This window comes from Bos taurus, chromosome 4 (assembly GCF_002263795.3).
Source record: "Bos taurus isolate L1 Dominette 01449 registration number 42190680 breed Hereford chromosome 4, ARS-UCD2.0, whole genome shotgun sequence".
Lineage (NCBI taxonomy): Eukaryota > Metazoa > Chordata > Mammalia > Artiodactyla > Bovidae > Bos > Bos taurus.
In genome coordinates, this window is record NC_037331.1 from 95,186,343 (window position 1) to 95,206,829 (window position 20,487).

General features: G+C 37.4%; 1 protein-coding gene across 7 annotated transcripts in view; it reads left to right on the plus strand.

Annotated features, from left to right (window-relative positions):
* Positions 1 to 20,487, plus strand: part of MKLN1 (muskelin 1) — a 391,857-nt gene that overhangs the window by 336,266 nt on the left and 35,104 nt on the right. For all 7 annotated transcript variants that reach the window (XM_024990572.2, XM_024990571.2, XM_059885486.1 and 4 more), the window contains 1 exon segment: positions 20,064 to 20,211. In XM_024990572.2, the coding sequence (XP_024846340.1) occupies positions 20,064 to 20,211 (148 nt within the window).

Sequence of the window (20,487 nt, forward strand, 5' to 3'; positions counted from 1 at the left end):
ACTCTGAAGCTAATGTTTTGCTGTCATTTACACAGATTAGTTACTGAGCTAGGGGATGGGAGTGCCTATTTTTAATGTAACTAGACCTCATTGGTTTCTGTTTAGCATCTTTTGTATTAGGTGTGCCATTATTCTGCCATTTTTCTTCTCAACATTACCGGTGGTAATAACTTTCCATAACTTCCCCCTTTCACTCTTGCAGGGGTGTTTTTGCTCATTATAAGCTTATAAAGATATTTCATGTTTTCAATATAAAATTTAGGTCATATGGGACTTTCCTGATGGAGCAATGGATAAGAATCAGCCTGCCAGTGTAGGGGACATGGGCTCAATCTTTGGTCTGGAAAGATTCCACATGCTGAGAGCAACTAAGCCCATGTGCCATAACTATTGAGCCCACGCTCTAGGGCCTGCAAGCCACAACTGAGCCTGTGTGCTACAACTGCTGAAGCCCGTGCACCTAGAGCCTGTGCTCCACAGCAAGAGAAGCGACTGCCATGAGAAACCTGTGCACCACAAGGAAGCATAGCCACCCCTTGCCATAACTAGAGAAAGGCTGCATAAAACAACAAAGAACCAGTGCAGCCAAAAGTGAAAAAATAAAGATTTAGGTCATTAAAGTTCACCTGTAAAAACAAACATTCAAGAACACTAAAGACAGTTTTGAAAATGAAAGATAATATAATATTAGCAAGTATTTAGAAAGCTACAATTTTGTGCAGATTAATGGAATGGAATGCAGCAGACACTATAAAGTATACCTAATTACATATGAGAATTTAGTATATGGTAAAGTGGCATTGCCAGTCAGAGAAGGAAAATAGATTATGCAATAAATGGCACTGAGATGTCGCTTAAGACCTGACAAGCAAAACGCAAAATCCTGACTCTAATTGATGTCTATATATCACAAAAAAAATTCTCAGTAGACTTAAGTTTTATATTTAACAAATAAAAATATAAGTCTAATTGCTTTTAATAATTTAGGATGGAGAAGCCTTTCCAACCATGATGGAAAACCCAGAAGCTGTAAAAAAAAAAAAAAAAAGAAACTTAGTTTGATTTTTTTTGCAAATTAAATATTATTATAAAAATATTTAAATGTCAAATGATAAATGACAAACTGGGAACTGAGACAAAGGTTAATGTCCTACTTTTTTAAACAAACGACTTACAAATCAATAAAAAAAAGGAATACTTTTCTAGTAGAACAGTGACAAATGATAGAACTAGATAGTTCAAAGAAAAAAATTCAAGTAGCTGACAGATTTACTTTTGTATAATGCTCAGCTCCATTCATAATTTTTAAAATGTAAATTAAAGGATCACTCACTGAATGTTATCTAATAAAATATAAAATACATATACTCTTTGACCAAGCATTTTTTTCCAGAATTTACCCTGCTCACACATGTACAAGATGCATAAAAGTAAGTTATACAGAGATACTTAATGTGACATTGTTTGCAAGAGTTAAGAAATCCAGAAACAACCTTATCCACCAGTAGCTAACCAGTTATGTTTGATCTATTCAATGAGATGAATTCTTTGTAACTTCATGCAACTGAGATAGATTAATAAATACTACATTGTTGGGTGTCAAAAGCTAGTTGGAATTTTACAGAAAGCAAATAATGAGTGGTAGAAACCCAGATTCAGGTAAAATAATAGTTCTAATAAAATCCAAAAATTTATGTGGAACTGCAGAAGACCCAGAATTGCCAAAGTAATCCTAAGAAGGACAAAGCTGGAAGTATAACCCTTCCAGACTTCAGACATACTACAAAGTGCAGTAATCAAAACAGCATGGTATTCACACAGAACAGATCAACAGAACAGAAAAGGAAGCCCAGAAATAAACCCAGAAATAAACCCACATACTTATGATCAGTTAATCTACAACAAAGGAGGCAAGAATATACAGTGGAGAAAAGACAGTCTTTTCAACAAGTGGTATTGGGAAAACTGGACAGCTATGTGTAAAACAATGAAATTAAAACATTCCCTTGTCCAAAAATAAACTCAAGTTCATCCGTATACAGAAATAAACTCAAAATGGTTTAAAGACCTAAATGTATGATGACACCATAAAACTCCTAGAAGACATAGGTGCAACACTGACATACATCTTAACAATATTTTCTTAGATTACTCTCAAGGCAGAAGAAATAAAAGTAAATGGGGCCTAATGGGTGTTCATTGGAAGGACTGATGCTAAAGCTGAAACTCCAATACTTTGGCCACCAATACTTTGGCCACCTCATGCGAAGAGTTGACACATTGGAAAAGACCCTGATGCTTCTGGGAGGGATTGAGAGCAGGAGGAGAAGGGGATGACAGAGGATGAGATGGCTGCATGGCATCACCGACTCGATGGGCATTAGTTTGGGTGAACTCTGGGAGTTGGTGATGGACAGGGAGGCCTGGTGTGCTGCGATTCATGGGGTTGGAAAGAGTCTGACATGACTGAGCAACTGAACTGAATGACATTTTAAAAGGTTTTGCATAACAAAGGAAATGGTCAACAAAATGAAAAGATCTACAGAATGAGAGAACAGATTTGCAAGTGATGCAGCTAACAAGAAATTAATATCCAGAATATGCAAACAGCTCATACAACTCAGTGTCGAAAAACAACCCAATCAAAAAGTGGGCAGAAGACCTGAATAGAAATTTTTCCAAAGAAGACATTCTCATGGCTAACTGGCAGTCAGTTGTGTCCGACTCTGTGACCCCATGACTGTAGCCTGCCAGGCTCCTCTGTCCGTGGAATTCTGCAAGCAAGAATACTGACATGAGTAGCCATTTTCGTCTTCTGGGGATGTTCCCAACCCAGGGATCAAACCCAAGTCTCCTGATTTTTTACCGTCTGAGCCACCAGGGAAGCCCAAAAAGATTCACAGCCTCGCTAATTATTAGAGAAATGCAAATCAAAACCACAGTGTGGTATTGCCTCACACCTGTCAGAATAGCTATCGTCAGTATGTCTACAAATAGCAAATGTCGGAGGGGATGTGGAGGAAAGGGAATCCTTGTACTTTGTTGGTGGAAATGTAAATCAGTGCACCCACTATGTAAAACAATATGGAGGTTACTTTAAAAGCTAAAGATAGGACTGTTATGTGACCCAGCTGTTCTACTCCTGGGTGTATATTTGGAAAAAGTAAAAGCTTTAATTTGCAAAGATACATGAACCCCAATGTTAATAGCAACAGTATTTATAATAGCCAAGACATGATTGTAACCCAAGTGCCCGTCAACAGACAGTTGACCTAAGAAGATGGCTCACTGTGTCTGTGTGTGTGTATAAATATTTTTGTGGGTTAGTTGCTCAGTCGTATCCGACTCTTTGCTTCCGCATGGACTGTATGTAGCTTACCAGGCTCCTCTCAGCCATAAAATAAGAATGAAATACTGCCATTTGCAGCAACATGGTTGGACTTAGAGAATATAATGATTAGTGACTTGTCAGAGGAAGACAAATAGTATATAATATCACTTGTATGTGGAACCTAAAAAAATAATATAAATGAATATATATAGAAAATGAACTTGTGGCTACCTAAAGAGAGGAGGAAGGAGGGACAAATTAAGAATAAGGGATTAACAGATACAAACTACTGTTTATAAACACATAAGCAACAGGGATTTACTGTATAACACAAGGAATTGTACCCAATATGTTATAATAACCCATAATGGACTACCTGGAGAAGGAAATGGTGAGCCACTCCAGTATTTGTGCCTGAAAAATCCCATGGACAGGATAGCCTGGTAGGCTATTGTCCATGGGCTCAGAAAGAGTTGAACATGACTGAGGACACAGCACATAAGGGAATAAATCTGCAAAAAAAAAGAGTCACTATGCTGTACGCCTAAAACTAACACAATAAATTTCAATGAAAGTAAATAGTAGAAATTTTAAACTGGAGCTACTACTGAAACTGAGTAGGATCTCATTCAACACTTTGAATGTCCCAGATTTAGAAGAAAAGAATGTGGCAGACACTGTCAGTTACTACCCTATAATCATTAGCTCTTGTTAACCAAACCATAATTTTGTTTACTGACAAGTTGTCCAACCCGAGGAGTTGAATAGTGATTATTCTGAAATAGTCATTTTTATCCTTTGCCAGATTATTTCATTTTCCCTGCCTTCCACGTGATACAGTTCTGGCCAGTGAGCACAAGGAAGGCTCCAGGAGGACATTGGCATACACTATTTTCCAGAAGAAAACAAATGCTGAAAGAGTCCTTTCCCTCTCTGGTTTGAATACTCTATAAAATAATGTGATGCTTAGAGCTGGTACTGGCAACTTGAATGGAAAGCCAAGAGAATTCTAAGAATGATAACCTAGCATTATTATTTGGTTGAATTGCTGAAACCATTCTGGAACTATCTACTTGCAAAAATTTATTTTATGAACCAATGTATAATTATTCAGATTTCCTGTTACTTGAAGCTGAAAATATTCTAACAGAGAATTTGTGGAAATCTGTTTTTGTTAAAATTCTTATTTCTGTGAAAGTCGCTCAGTTGTGTCCGCCTCTTTGGAACCATGCCAGGCTCCTCTGTCCATGGAATTCTCCAGGCAAGAATACTGGAGTGGGTAGCCATTCCCTTCTCCAGGGGATCTTCCCAATCCAGGGATTGAACTCGGGTCTCCCGCATTACAGCCAGATTCTTTAACTGTCTGAGCCACAAGGGAAGCTCATATTTCTGTGGCAATTCTGAAAATTATTTTTTTCCTGTCTTAAGGTAATAATAATGAAAATGTAGGTGCATTGGATCGTGAAGCAAAAACAGAGTTCAGATTAGTTGATGAATGCAAAAAAGTATCTTCCTCAGAAATTGAAATAACTTTATGTTTTTGTTCTCCCTATAAGGTTTCCTTGTATTACAAATTCTGGTAATCTCCTATTAGGTAAATCAAAGGAAAAAAAAATGTGAGTCAGCTGTCAGATAAAATATTTTACTTGATTTCCCTTTTATCTGTTCTATTTCAAGTTTTAAAGATGCTAATGGAAAAAATAGTAGAGTTGAATGATTATCATTGTAATTTCTTGGAAAAACTATAAAAATAACAGGTTGGCAATAATAGTTGTATGTTGTACAATTCTTACTCTCGGTTTTCGCAGACAAGTGTCCTTCCAAAATGTGTTCCTGACTAGCATATGATCTTGTTGGCTGATCTGTTTGATTAATTTTTCTTTCTGAGTCCATTTTTCAAGAATGGTTAAAGTTCCTGGCATTCAGTCACTTTTTAGCAGTTGAAAATGAAATGCTTTAAAATACTGTATGTAGCAGATCTTCTGTCCTTTGCCCCTCCCGTGGATACTACCCATTCATTTCAGTTCAGTCGCTCAGTCGTGTCTGACTCTTTGCGACCCCATGAACCGCAGCATGTCAGGCCTCCCTGTCCATCACCAACTCCGAGTTCACTCACACTCATGTCCATCGAGTCAGTGATGCCATCCAGCCATCTCATCCTCTGTCGTCCCCTTTCCCTCAGCCCCCAGTCCCTCTAAGCATCAGAGTCTTTTCCAATGAGTCAACACTTCGCATGAGGTGGCCAAAGTATTGGAGTTTCAGCTTTAGCATCAGTCCTTCCAAAGAACACCCAGGACTGATCTTTAGGATGGACTGATTGGATCTCCTTGCAGTCCAAGGGACTCTCAAGAGTCTTCTCCAACACCACAGTTCAAAATCATCAATTCTTCAGCACTCAGCTTTCTTCAAAGTCCAACTCTCACATACATACGTGACTACTGGAAAAACCATAGCCTTGACTAGATGGACCTTTGTTGGCAAAGTAATGTCTCTGCTTTTGAATATGCTATCTAGATTGGTCATAACTTTCCTTCCAAGGAGTAAGCGTCTTTTAATTTCATGGCTTCAATCACCATCTGCAGGGATTTTGGAGCCCAAAAAAATAGTCTGACACTGTTTCCATTTTTTCCCCATCTATTTCCCATGAAGTGATGGGACCAGATGCCATGATCTTTGTTTTCTGAATGTTGAGCTTTAAGCCAACTGTTCACTCTCCTCTTTCACATTCATCAAGAGGCTCTTTAGTTCCTCTTCACTTTCTGCCATAAGGGTGGTGTCATCTGCATAGCTGAGGTTATTGATATTTCTCCCGGCAGTCTTGATTCCAGCTTGTGGTTCTTCCAGCCCAGCGTTTCTCATGATGTACTGTGCACAGAAGTTAAATAAGCAGGGTGACAATATACAGCCTTGATGTACTCCTTTTCCCATTTGGAACCAGTCTGTTGTTCCATGTCCAGTTCTAACTGCTGCTTCCTGACCTGCATACATGTGTCTCAAGGCAGGTCAAGTGGTCTGGTATTCCCATGTCTTTCAGAATTTTCCACCGTTTATTGTGATCCACACAGTCAAAGGCTTTGGCGTAGTCAATAAAGCAGAAATACATTATTTTCTGGCATTCTCTTACTTTTTCCATGATCCAGCGGATGTTGGCAATTTGATCTCTGGTTCCTCTGCCTTTTCTAAAACCAGCTTGAACATCTGGAAGTTCACGGTTCACGTGTTGCTGAAGCCTGGCTTGGAGAATTTAAACATTACTTTGAGTAGCGTGTGAGATGAGTGCAACTGTGTGGTGGTTTGAGCATTCTTTGGCATTGCCTTTCTTTGGGATTGGAATGAAAACTGACCTTTTCCAGTCCTATGGCCACTGCTGAGTTTTCCAAATTTGCTGGCATATTGAGTGCAGCACTTTCACAGCATCATCTTTCAGGATTTGAAATAGCTCAACTGGAATTCCATCACCTTCACTAGCTTTGTTGGTAGTGATGCTTTCTAAGGCCCACTTGACTTCACATTCCGGGATGTCTGGCTCTAGGTGAGTGATCACACCATCTTGATTATCTGGGTCGTGAAGCTCTTTTTTATACAGTTCTGTGTATTCTTGCTACCTCTTCTTAATATCTTCTACTTCTGTTAGGTCCATACCATTTCTGTCCTTTATCGAGCCCATCTTTGCATGAAATGTTCCCTTGGTATCTCTGATTTTCTCGAAGAGATCTCTAGTCTTTCCCATTCTGTTGTTTTCCTTTATTTTTTTGCATTGATGGCTGAGGAAGGCTTTCTTATCTCTCCTTGCTATTCTTTGAAACTCTGCATTCAGATGCTTATATCTTTCCTTTTCTCCTTTGCTTTTCATTTCTCTTCTTTTCACAGCTATTTGTAAGGCCTCCCTAGACAGCTATTTTGCTTTTTTGCATTTCTTTTCCATGGGGATGGTCTTGATCCCTGTCTCTTATACAGTGTCGCAAACCTCCATCCATAGTTCATCAGGCACTCTTATCTATCAGATCTAGTCCCTTAAAGCTATTTCTCACTTCCACTGTGTAATCATAAGGGATTTGATTTAGGTCATACCTGAATGATCTAGTGGTTTTCCCTACTTTCTTCTATTTAAGTCTGAATTTGGCAATAAAGTGTTCATGATCTAAGCCACAGTCAGCTCCCGGTCTTGTTTTTGCTGACTGTATAGAGCTTCTCCATCTTTGGCTGCAAAGAATACAATCAATCTGATTTTAGTGTTGACCGTCTGGTGATGTCCATGTGTAGAGTCTTCTCTTGTGTTGTTGGAAGAGGGTGTTGCTATGACCAGTGTGTTCTCTTGGCAAAACTCTATTCTTCTTTGCCCTGCTTCATTCCGTATTCCAAGGCCAATTTGCCTGTTACCCCAAGTGTTTCTTGACTTCCTCCTTTTGCATTCCAGTCCCCTATAATGAAAATGACATCTTTTTGGGGTGTTAGTTCTAAAAGGTCTTGTAGGTCTTCATAGAACTGTTCAACTTCAGCTTCTTCAGCGTTACTGGTTGGGGCATAGGCTTGGATTACTGTGGTAGTGAATGGTGTGCCTTGGAAACAGAGATCATTCTGTCGTTTTTGAGATTGCATCCAGGTACTGCATTTTGGACTCTTTTGTTGACCATGATGGCTCCTCCATTTCTTCTAAGGGGTTCCTGCCCACAGTAGTAGATACAACGGTCATCTGAGTTAAATTCACCCATTCCAGTCCATTTTAGTTTGCCAATTCCTAGAATGTCAACGTTCACTCTTGCCATCTCCTGTTTGACCACTTCCAATTTGCCTTGATTCATGGACCTGACATTTGCCTTTTTATACTGTTCATTGGGTTCTCAAGGCAAGAATACTGAAGTGGTTTGCCATTCCCTTCTCCAGTGGACCACATTCTGTCAGACCTCTCCACCATGACCCGCCCGTCTTGGGTGGCCCCACACAGCATGGCTTAGTTTCATTGAGTTAGACAAGGCTGTGTCCATGTGATCAGATTGACTAGTTTTCTGTGATTATGGTTTCAGTGTGTCTTCCCTCTGATGCCCTCTCACAACACCTACCATCTTACTTGGGTTTCTCTTACCATTAGCAACTGTTAAATCTTTCCAAGACAGGCTTGTTTTCTTCTTGGAAAGAGAATTAATACAGAATTAATCATTATGAAATGTACAGAAAACTTCTTAGTTTTGACCTTTAGGTCTTTTTAGTTTTTGATAATGCCATTTTTGTTAGACAAGTTTTTATTTTTATAAAATTATTACAGAAATGATGTGATATGCATAATTAATAAAATAATTCAAATAATATAGAATGCTATGAAATGAAAAGTATTTCTGTCAACATAGCTAACTAACATAAGCTGCTGTTTCCCTTCCCCAAAATCAGTCTTGAAAAAATAAAATGAGAGGCACCTGGCCTCCATGAACTCTGAGACACAGGCAGTCTCTCCACTAAAATTACCTTGAGTTAATTCTTATTCCTTCACTATGGAAACTGGCAGTAGTAGCCCATACCACTAGTGCCAGAATCCAGAGAACAGCATTATGGCAGTGCAGACACTATAGTGCAGTGAAGTACTGAGAAAAACAGATGTGGACTGACCATCTACTCTCATTAATCCATTTCTTCCTCTCTCTACCTTCAAGTCCAGGGAGACTACCTTCTACTTCCTCCAAAGGGTTTCAACCTAGGAAATACTTGCGTAGAGGTGTGGTAGTAAAAGAAAGTGATGTATTGATTCTCAGTTTCTATGCTTCAGTATCTACCTGATGACTCTTTCCCTCCAGTTTTTTTAAACTCATTGGTGCTGATGGTAGTTAAGGCCTGGCCTCTGGTGACCCGTAGTACATAGCTTGATAGAATTGCTCATACCCGAGAAACATTATCTCACAGACCAATAAAGCTAAACATTTGAGGATTGCAGCTGTCCCTAAAGAAATTAGTAAGGTAACAACATACATGATCTAAAGCAGGATTATTATAATAGATGAACCATGAATTTAAAACAACTGTGATCAGTATAAAGATAAGAGGGAACACATATTAGTAAAATGAAATAAGATCATAAAAATAGAACCAAATGGAAATATTAGGTATGAAAAATATATTTGAAATGAAGAATGCAACAAATATTATAAATAGAATGAAAATGAATGAATTTATTAGTTTAAAGATTAGAATGACTACTCTTCCAGGAAGAAATAGGAAAGAAAGAAAGATGAAGAGATGGAAAATAGAAAGAGCAGTACCCAGTGTTCATTGCAGCACTGTTTACAATAGCCAAGACATAGAAGCAACCTAAAGATCCATCTGCAGATGAATGGATAAAGAAGACTGGTGCATATATATACAATGGAATATTACTCAGCCATTAAAAAGAATGAAGTAATGCCATTTACAGCAACATGGGTGGACCCAGAGATTATCATACTGAATAAAGTAAGTCAGTGAAAGATACATGATGTCATGCATATGCAGAATCTTAAAAAAATGATACAAATTGCACTTATTTATGAAACAGAAACAGACTCACAGACTTAGAGAACCAATTTTTGGTTATCAGAGGGCCAGTGTCATGGGGAGGGATAGATTAGAAGTTTGGGATTGACAAATGCGCACTATTTTACATTTAAAATAGATAACCAACAGACCTACTAATTAGCACAGAGAATTCTCAGTAAATAGTAATAACCTAAATGAGAAAAGACTTTGAAAGCAGACACTCATATATATGGGAAAAGGAAAAGATATAGAGAACTGTGCAAGTACCAACATCTTAACAGCAATTTCAGGAGAAGACAAAAATGAAATTTTAAGAAGATGAAATAATTGAAGAAATAAAATTGAAGAGATAAGTTTTCTAGAACTCAGAAAAGATAAAAGGCTTCAGGTTGTTGAAAGAGTTTATAGTATGCTAAATGGGAAAAATAAGGGAGAACACGTACGTAAGACATATTTATTAAAGTAAAATTAGGAATGTTAAAGATTTAAAGGAAATTCTGAAAGATTTCAGAGAAAGAGTTGGTGATCCGTAGGGAACAAGATAGATAGCTAGGTATCAGTTCAGCAGTAAAGTGAATGGAAGAAAATAGTAAACTTTAAAAATATTCAAGGAATATGTCTATGAACCAAGCAGTTTATATCCCCCTAACTTTCACATGATGATAAAATAAAATATTATCAGATATTTTTGCCTTGAAGTTTACCAAATGAAGACCCGTATTGAAAATCCATTTGAAAGCAAGACACATGAGAAATCTAGAGGTGAGAGGTGGTAATCAAATTATCTTGAGGAAATTTATTACTGACTGAAGGAAAACAGGATCAAAATTCTAAGCATGAAAATATGACGGAGGGGGAAGGGGCACTATATAAATTCAGGTGTTGTGATTGGACTTACAGAGGAGAAAATGTTCTACATTATTAAAACTTTTTCATTCCAAAAGGTCTTATACACAGTGCTTAAGACCTAATGGGCCTTTATTTCCTTTCAAGCTTCCTTTTCTTTTCCTGTGTCATAAATCACTGCCACTGTTTGTTCTATCCCATGTCATTCTTTATGTTGGATTCATTTTGAATTTTTTCAGATGCAGTCATCAGTATAAACTTTAATATATTTGCTGATCCAAAAATTCCTTTATTTTTCCCTCACTATTGGGATTGCTAATTTAACAGGAAATAGAATTTTTAGTTCCATATCTTTTTAAATTCCAAGAAATTTTTTAAGTTAATTGCTTAGTTGTATTCTAGCATTCTTTATTACTGATAAAAGGTCTAGTGTTAGTTTGATACTTATTCCTCTGTATATAATAACCTGCTTTTTCTCTCTGGAAGCTTTTAGAATTTTCTTTTAATCCCTGAATTTTTGAAATTTCACTAGGAGATGTGTGTATATATGTGTGTATGTGTGTGCTTAGCACCCCAGGCTCTTTCAAACAACACCCACTTATTTCTTTTGTTCAGTAAAGTTTTATTTCTTTTTTCTACATTATTTCATTTCTCTTTCTGGTGTACTTTTCAGACAGATTTTTTACTTCCATGGCTTTATCCTCTGTGTCTCTTAACATTTTTCTATATCTTAATCATAATTTCTATATCTTTATGCTATATATTCTGATAATTTGTCAGTTATATCTGAAATGACTTTGTTTTTACTAAACACATTTTGTTTTCATTCTATTATTTGATTTTCTGTTATAGTTTTACTTTTTAATGTCTTTTCATACACTGTGCCTCTTTTTTGTGGAAGTTTATTTTTGTGTTACACATGTAATATTTACTTTCTACAACGATAATGAGTTTGTGCTTTTTCTTTAGAGTTCTGTTCCTTTCTGCGATTTATCTTTTCTTCTTGTTCTGTTTGTTCATCTAGGTCCCTCTCTTTACATTGCTGATTTTTTTTTCTCATATTATCATGTGATTCTTGTCTAAACATTAAAATTTATGAATAAAGGTCATATCAGTTAAAGAAGGTAGTTGACAGTGGTTTCCTGTGCATTGTATGTCTCTTTTTTTTTCAATAGACTTCTCACTTTAACCAGACTCTGACTGACAGTTTTGCAACCTTTCTTACGGGATGCAAGCTTATATGCATGCAGGCTTTCTTATAGGATGCATAAACTGAGGATAGGAAGGCAGGTTAGGACATATACATGGTTATCAAAGCACAGCTGCCTTGTTTCCTGTCTTCACCTAACGTCTGTGGTGAAGATTTGGAGTCACTTTAAGCTCTGCTCTCATTCTTACTCAGGCCCCTGTGTCCTTATTATAAGCTCGCCACAGAAGTCTTTTTTATGGTCCACTCCTGCTTTTTGTATTTGATGATTTACTCAGAAATTTTCCATCTTATATTGCTAGTGAGTTGGGCTCTCTTTTCCTTGGCTGTGATTTGTCAGTATAATCCCAACTGCTGTTTCTCAAGATTCCTCAGAATTTCTTATCTCTTGGTACTTTCTTGACATTTCCAGTCCTGTTTCTTTTTTCTTTTGGCTGGAATTCTGCCATTTAAAGTGGGATGTTGGGAAGGAAGGAAAATGTGGTTAAGGTTTAGCTTGCTATCTAAAACCAAAAGCCCCAACCTTTCGATTTAATAAGCAGCAGCTGTTGGTAGTAAAAATTCAACTCTAAAATGCCTGCTAGGGCCAGACCATAATTCTTTGGTTTCTGTATATATGTAACATTTTACATGTAATTTTTTTTAGTAAGAATTCATAATGCCTTTGCTTAAAATGAAAAGTAAGTTTTTTTCCTCCTGTTTACAAAGGAGATAACAAATCCAGACTTCTTTTGAAGATAGATATGGAAAACTTTATTTTTTTTAATTGAAGTACTCTTAATTTACAATGTTGTGTTAGTTTCTGGTACAGCAAAATCCATCATATTCTTTTCCATTATAGATTATTCAGGATACTGAATGTAGTTCCCCCTGTGCCATAAGTCGGACCTTGTTGTTTATTTTGTATGTAGTGATTTGTACCTGCAGATCCCAAACTCCTAATTTATCCCTTCCTACCCTTTCTCCTTTGGTGACCATAAGCTTGTTTTCTATCTGTGAGTCTGGTTCTGTTCTCTAAATAGGTTCATTTGTGTCATAGTTTAGATCCCACATAGAAGTGATGGTATTTGTCTTTCTCTAAAGACTTCACTTAGTATAACAATTGCTAGGTCCATCCGTGTTGCTGTTGTCATTGTTCGGTCACTAAGGCTCGTCCAGCTCTTTGCGACCCCATGAACTGCAGCACGCCAGGCTTCCCTGTCCTTCACTATCTCCCAGAGTTTGCTCAAACTCATGTCCACTGAGTCGGTGATGCCATCCAACCATCTCAACCTCTGTCTCCCCGCCGCCTTCTCCTGCCCTCAGTCTTTCCTGGCATCAGGGTCTTTTCCAATGAGACAGCTCTTCGCATCAGGGGGCCCAGAGTATTGGCACTTCAACATCAGTCCTTCCAATGAATATTCAGGGTTAATTTCCTTCAGGATTGACTAGTTTGATCTCCTTGCAGTCCAGAGTCATTTCCAGCATCAAAGTTCGAAAGCATCAATTCTTTGGTGCTCAGCCTTCTTTATGGTCCAACTCTCATATCTGTACACGACTACTAGAAAAACCATAACTTTGACTATATGGACTTTTGTCGATAAAATGATGTCTCTGCTTTTTAATATACTGTCTAGGTTTGTCATAGCTTTTCCTCCAAGGACCAAGCATCTTTGAATTTTGTGGCTGCAGTCACTGTCCACAGTGACTTTGGAGCCCAAGAAAATGAAATCTGTCACTGTTAATTAACACTTCTTCTCCATCTATTTGCCACAAAGTGTTGGGACTAGATGGCCATGATCATAGTTTTTTGAATGTTGAGTTTTAAGTCAGCTTTTTCACTCTCCTCTTTCACCTTCATCAAGAAGTTCTTTAGTTCTTCTTTGCTTTCTGCCATTAGGGTAGTATCATCTGCATATCTGAGGTGGTTGATACTTCTTCTGGCAGTCTTAATTCCAGCTTATGATTCATCCAGCCTGGTCTTTTGCATGATGTACTCTGCATATGAGTTAAATAAGCAGGGTGACAGTATACAGCTTTGACATACTTCCTTTCCCAATTTTGAATCAGTCTGTTGTTCTGTGTCCAGTTCTAACTGTTGCTCCTTGTCCTGCATGCAGTATTCTCAGGAGACAAATAAGGTGGTCTAGTATTCCTAACAGTGGAAACAGTGACAGACTTTATTTTGGGGGGGCTCCAAAATCACTGCAGATGGTGATTGCAGTCATGAAATTAAAAGACGCTTACTCCTTGGAAGAAAAGTTATGACCAGCCTAGACAGCGTATTTAAAAGCAGAGACATTACTTTGCCAACAAAGGTCCATCTAGTCAAGACTATGTTTTTCCAGTAGTCATGTATGGATTTGAAAGTTGGAGTATAAAGAAAGCTGAGTGCCAAAGAATTGATGCTTTTGAACTGTGGTGTTGGAGAAGAGTCTTGAGAGTCCCTTGGACTGCAAGGAAAGGAAATCAGTCCTGAATATACATTGGAAGGACTGATGTTGAAGCTGAAACTCTAATACTTTGGCTACCAGGTGGCTTCCCTGGTGGCTCAGAGGATAAAGCGTCTGCCTGCAATGTAGGAGACCTAGGTTTGATATCTGGGTTGGGAAGATCCCCTGGAAAAGGAAATGGCAACCCACTCCAGTATTCTTGCCTGGAGAATTCCATGGACAGAGGAGCCTGGCGGGCTACAGTCCACGGGATCGCAGAGAGTCAGACACGACTGAGCGACTTCACACACACACCTGAGGCAAAGAGCTGACTCATTTGAAAAGACCCTGATGTTGGGAAAGATTGAAGGCAGGAGGAGAAGGGGACGACAGAGGATGAGATGGTTGGATGGCATCACTGACTCAATGGACATGAGTTTGAGTAAACTCAGGGTGTTGGTGATGGAAGAGAGGCCTGGTGTGCTACAGTCCATGGGGTCGCAAAGAGTTGGACAGAACTGAGTGGCTGAACTGAACTGAGTATTCCTATCTCTTTAAGAATTTTCCACGCTTTGATGTGATCCACAGTCAAGGGCTTTAGTGTAGTCAATGAAGCAGAAATAGATGTTTTTCTGGAGCTCTCTTGCTTTCTGTATGATCCACCTGATGTTGACAACTTGATCTTTGGTTCCTCTGCTTTTTCTAAATCCAGCCTGTACATCTGGAAGTTCTTGGTTCACATTCTGCTGAAGCCTAGCTTGAAGGATTTTGAGCATAACCTTACTAGGATGTGAAATGAGTGGAGTTGTCTGATAGTTTGAACATTCTTTGGGATTGGAATGAAGACTGACCTTTTCCAGTCCTGTGGCCACTGCTGCGTTTTCTAAATTTGCTGGCATGTTAAGTGTGGCACTTTAGCAGCATCGTCTTTTAGGATTAGAAATAGCTCAGCTGGAATGCTGTCACCTCCACTAGCTTTGTTCATAGTGATGCTTCGTAAGGCCCTCTTGACTTAACATTCCAGGATGTCTGGCTCTAGGTGAATGATCACACCATCGTGATTATCTGGGTCATTAAGATCTTTTTTAGTATAGTTCTTCTGTGTATTCTTGCCACCTTTTCTTAAACTCTTCTGCTTCTGTTAGGTCCTTGCTGTTTCTGTCCTTTATTGTGCCCATCTGTCTATGAACAGTATGAAAAGGCAAAATCCATGTTCTACAAATGGCATTATTTCATTCTTTTTTGTGGTGGAGTCGTGTTTATCTCTCTCTCTCTCTCTCTCTCTCTCTCTACACACATACACATACATCTTCTTTATCCTTTTACCTGTTAGTGGACATTTAGGTCTCTTCCATTTCTTGGCTATTGTAAATAGTGTTTCTATGAATACTGGGGTGGGTGTATCTTTTCAAATTAGAGGAAAGGCTTTATTTTTATTGGTTTCTTATTGAAATGTTGTTTAAATTGTTAGTGTGTGTAGAGTGGAATGGAAATAGGAATTAAACTTAAGTACAATTTGTAAAATTTAAGCAAAAGGCCATTAACATAGATACATTCAGTGTAAGTTTGAATTAACCCTTAATTTTAGGAACTCTTTAGATATAAGTTTGCATTTTTATTTTTTAGAGAAAAAATACTTTAATCTCTAGTTTTAGTTTTGTAACTAAATGATTTTAAAACATAGGGGTTTTTAGTGCCATTAAAATTGTCTTTTGAAACCTGAATTCTCTCTCCATGTAAATAGCAGCATTTCAAATATTAATGTAAAATTTTGTCCTTGAGAAAGTTGAGAGGATGTGTGAGTTTTTCACTTATTACTAAAAGTTCCCAGTATGTATACCCAGATATTTTTTTTTTTCTGTATTTTGGTTTAGATTGCTCTTCTTTTAACTATAAAAGCAATATATATTGGAAGTTTTCATATTATATAATTAGAAAGTTAAAATGTCCTAACTTCCCCCTCTCCAATAGCTATTATTTTTATGTACTTTCATATTTTTTTCTATTCACATGTATGTAAATATTTTATATGTGAACATTGTCATTAGTATGCAATAAAAATTATATTTGTAAAGGTCTGTAAACGTAAGAATTAATAGAAATTCTGTCCTTGAGAGATTTTGCATTTGAATATTTTAGAGTAAAATATTTGAAAACCTCCAAAAAATTTCATTTAAACATTTTTACTCTTATTTTTCCACAAGTGTCCATTCCAAGTCTCTCTTAAGCCAGTTCAGAGATTTTTATATTTTTGTGCTGATGGAAATAAATGCTTGTTTATTGATACTTCCTTCCTGCTTTTGTTCATTCCACTCCATTGCATTCTTAACAGCCTCCTGATTGATATCTGTGTCTCAGGATCCTCTCACTGTGCCTGTCTCTGCTGCACACTCATTGTTGGTAGACATGTCAAATGATGCTGTGACCCAGTGGGCAGTAACGGGGTAGGAAATGACTCCTGATGGGTACAGGGTTTGTTTTTGGAGTGATAAAAATATTCTAAAATTAGATTGTGATGATAGTTTTACAGGATATTAAAAAAAAAAAAAAACCAAGCTATGTAAATAGATGAATTACATGGTATTTGGTTAATATTCAGTAAAGTTGTTTAAAAAGCCAGTAAAAGATTTAAATATATAACTCTGATGCAAAAATCAGTGTTATGTAGAGTAAAAGGCATATTGTATATGAAAGAGCAAAGAAATGGGAAGTATATGTTTTCTAATACGCTTTATAATCAAAGTAATTTTTTGTAATTCTTACAATACACATTTGGTAAACACGGAAGTCTTGCCTCCCTAAGTGTTGTAAACCGGCCCACTGCTTTTGTTTTTAAGAAGGAACACTTGTCATTTTTTTCTTATGTTACAAAGCTGCTTCTAGGTAAAAATGTGACAGTATGGAAGAGGAAGCATGTAAAACTTGGTCTTACATCCCTCTGCATTCTTCCTTGCTTTGCATAGCCCAGGACTCCTTTATTCTCCTCTTAGTGACTCCAGCCCTGTTTTAATAGAATTCAAAATCTCTTTCCCACTCTACTGATTTCCATTCCACCCAGAAATTTCCATTTCCTCAGTGGGTCCTTATTTAAGGTAAGCAGTTTGCTGCATTCATTTATAAGTCATACATCTCTTGATATTTGCCTTTTAAAAGATTATAGAATAGGGATTAGCAGATGTTTTCTGTGAAGAACCAGCTGTAATTATTGCCATTGCAGCTACTCAACCTTGCTATTGTGGGGTGAAATCAGCCACAGCCACAGTGTGAATGATTGACTGAGGCCTGATTTGAACCTAAGCAAATCAGATTGAGCCATAGTTTGTCAACCCATGTTATAGAATTCTAAATGGAATGAAGGAATTTAAGGGCAAAAAATTTAGGCAGTTATGTCCTCTGCTTCTACCATTAATGAAAATAATTTCATTTCTTTACTGTTTTATCTTCCAAGATTATCTGAGGAACAGGTCAGAACCAAGGTACTTTTGAAAGTTTACCAGGGTTTAATTAGAAAATACCAGTCTTTACATGACCACTAAAAACAATGTAGAATGAGAGTTGAGGATATTATTAAGGTTAGGTTGGTGTATGTGTGTATCAAGATAAATGTATTTGTCTATGTATGCATATGTTACATATGTGTGTGTACATGCAGGTTTTTACTATATTTACTGTGGGATACATTTGGATAGTCTCTAAAATATTCCTAACAAATTTATTGAATATGAATATAAAAGACACATCAATTAAACTAGGAAAAAGTCAATATTGCATTATTTGACCCTACTAAAGTAGATAAAGACAAACGAGTATCAGTGTGGTTACCATCTGCTTCTGTAGTATTATGGATTGATTGAGATGTTTTACTTCAAGCTGATGTTTGTGTAGCTTTTTTAGCATATGATACTTGTTCATGTATAAAAGAAATTTAATACTGAAACAATGGCATTGTTTTTAGACCTGTAGCAAGTATGTTGTCAATCATAAAATTATATTTCAACTACTGTGTGGATCACAATAAACTGTGGAAAATTCTGAAAGAGATGGGAATACCAGGCCACCTGACCTGCCTCTTGAGAAACCTATATGCAGGTGAGGAAGCAACAGTTAGAACTGGACATGGAACAACAGACTGGTTGCAAGTAGGAAAAGGAGTACGTCAAGGCTGTATATTGTCACCCTGCTTATTTAACTTCTATGCATGCAGAATACATCCTGAGAAATGCTGGGCTGGAAGAAGCACAAGCTGGAATCAAGATTGCTGGGAGGAATATCAATAACCTCAGATATGCAAATGACACCACCTTATGGCAGAAAGTGAAGAGGAACTAAAGAGCCTCTTGATGAATGTGAAAGAGGAGAGTGAAAAAGTTGGCTTAAAGCTCAACATTCAGAAAATGAAGATCATGGCATCCAGTCCCATCACTTCATGGGTAATAGATGGGGAAACAGTGGAGACAGTGTCAGACTTTATTTTTTTGGGCTCCAAAATCACTGCAGATGGTGACTGCAGCCATGAAATTAAAAGATGCTTACTCTTTGGAAGGAAAGTTAAGACCAACCTAGATAACATATTGAAAAGCAGAGACATTACTTTGCCAACAAAGGTCCATCTAATCAAGGCTATGGTTTTTCCAGTGGTCATGTATGGATGTGAGAGTTGGACTGTGAAGAAAGCTGAGTGCTGAAGAATTGATGATTTTGGACTGTGGTGTTGGAGAAGACTCTTGAGAGTCCCTTGGACTGCAAGGAGATCCAACCAGTCCATTCTAAAGGAGATCAGTCCTGAGTGTTCTTTGGAAGGAATGATGCTAAAGCTGAAACTCCAGTACTTTGGCCACCTCATGCAAAGAGTTGACTCACTGGAAAAGACTCAGATGCTGAGAGGGATTGGGGGAAGGAAGAAAAGGGGATGATAGAGGATGAGATGGCTGGATAGCATCACTGACTCGATGGACGTGAGTTTGAGTGAACTCTGGGAGTTGGTGATGGACAGGGAGGCCTGGCATGCTGCGGTTCATGGGGTCGCAAAGAGTTGGACATGACTGAGCGACAACTGAACTGAATATTTTCAAGTAACAATAGTGAGAAGATTTGCATTTGCCATATCAGTGTTTTGCAAATTACTGGATAATGCAAAATGACCATCACTTATTTAATGGATTTCTCAGGAAAATAAAATATTTTTGTCATAAAATTGACTCTAGGGAGTCCAAACCACTCGGGAAAACAAAATGGCATATTTTACCCCCAAGTATTTATTTTTCTTGGAAACTTTGTCATTTTATTATATGTCTTGAACAGGTATTTTAGATGACTTTGACTTTATTAAACAAACCCATGTGTCAAATTTTTGTTTTTCTTAGTCAAGATTTAAATATTTTGTCTCTGCTATTAAATTAGAACCAGTCCAGAGAATAAATCAGTTAAATAAAGCATTGCCCCTTCTCTCAATAAAAATAATTACATTGCACACTCGTTCTACCTCTTTCCTCCTTCTAACTCCATCCTGATAGTTATCGTTCATTAATTTCAGCAAATAGTTGAGTAACTGTTACATGCCAGGCAGTTTTAGGTACTGGGAACAAAACAGTGATCCAAACAACCTTCGTCTTTGTAGAGCTTATGTTTTAGAGTGAGGAGAGGGCAATAAACATTTGATTGTTGTTTAATATAAAAGTTATGTCATATGTTAGAAGATAAGTGCTGAAGTAGTACTAACCTGTTACCTAATGTTAATACTATCCTCTTATTTTCTTTGAATTTATAGTTCCAATGACAGGATTCACACAGAGAGCAACCATTGATCCAGAGCTGAATGAAATACATGTCTTATCTGGACTCAGCAAAGACAAGGAAAAGAGGGAAGAGAATGTCAGAAATTCATTCTGGATTTATGATATTGTAAGAAATAGTTGGTAAGTAGCTCTTGTCTGTGTTGAAATCCCTGTGTAACATTTCTTTGAGGTTGAGGTTGTTGGTTTATTCAGAAGAAGAGGGAAGTAGAAGGCTTACCTTAGTTTGTGATGTCATATACTTTAATATCAGTATTAGGGATTGGAAGAGTCAGTGTTGGTGCCTATGTTTACAGTGATATCCAGCAATGGATTTTACTTTTGAATTTTTCAGTTAGTAGATATCTCCTGGTCTGAGCGTCAAGAGAATTATATTTTAGTCTAGCTTTTGCTACCATG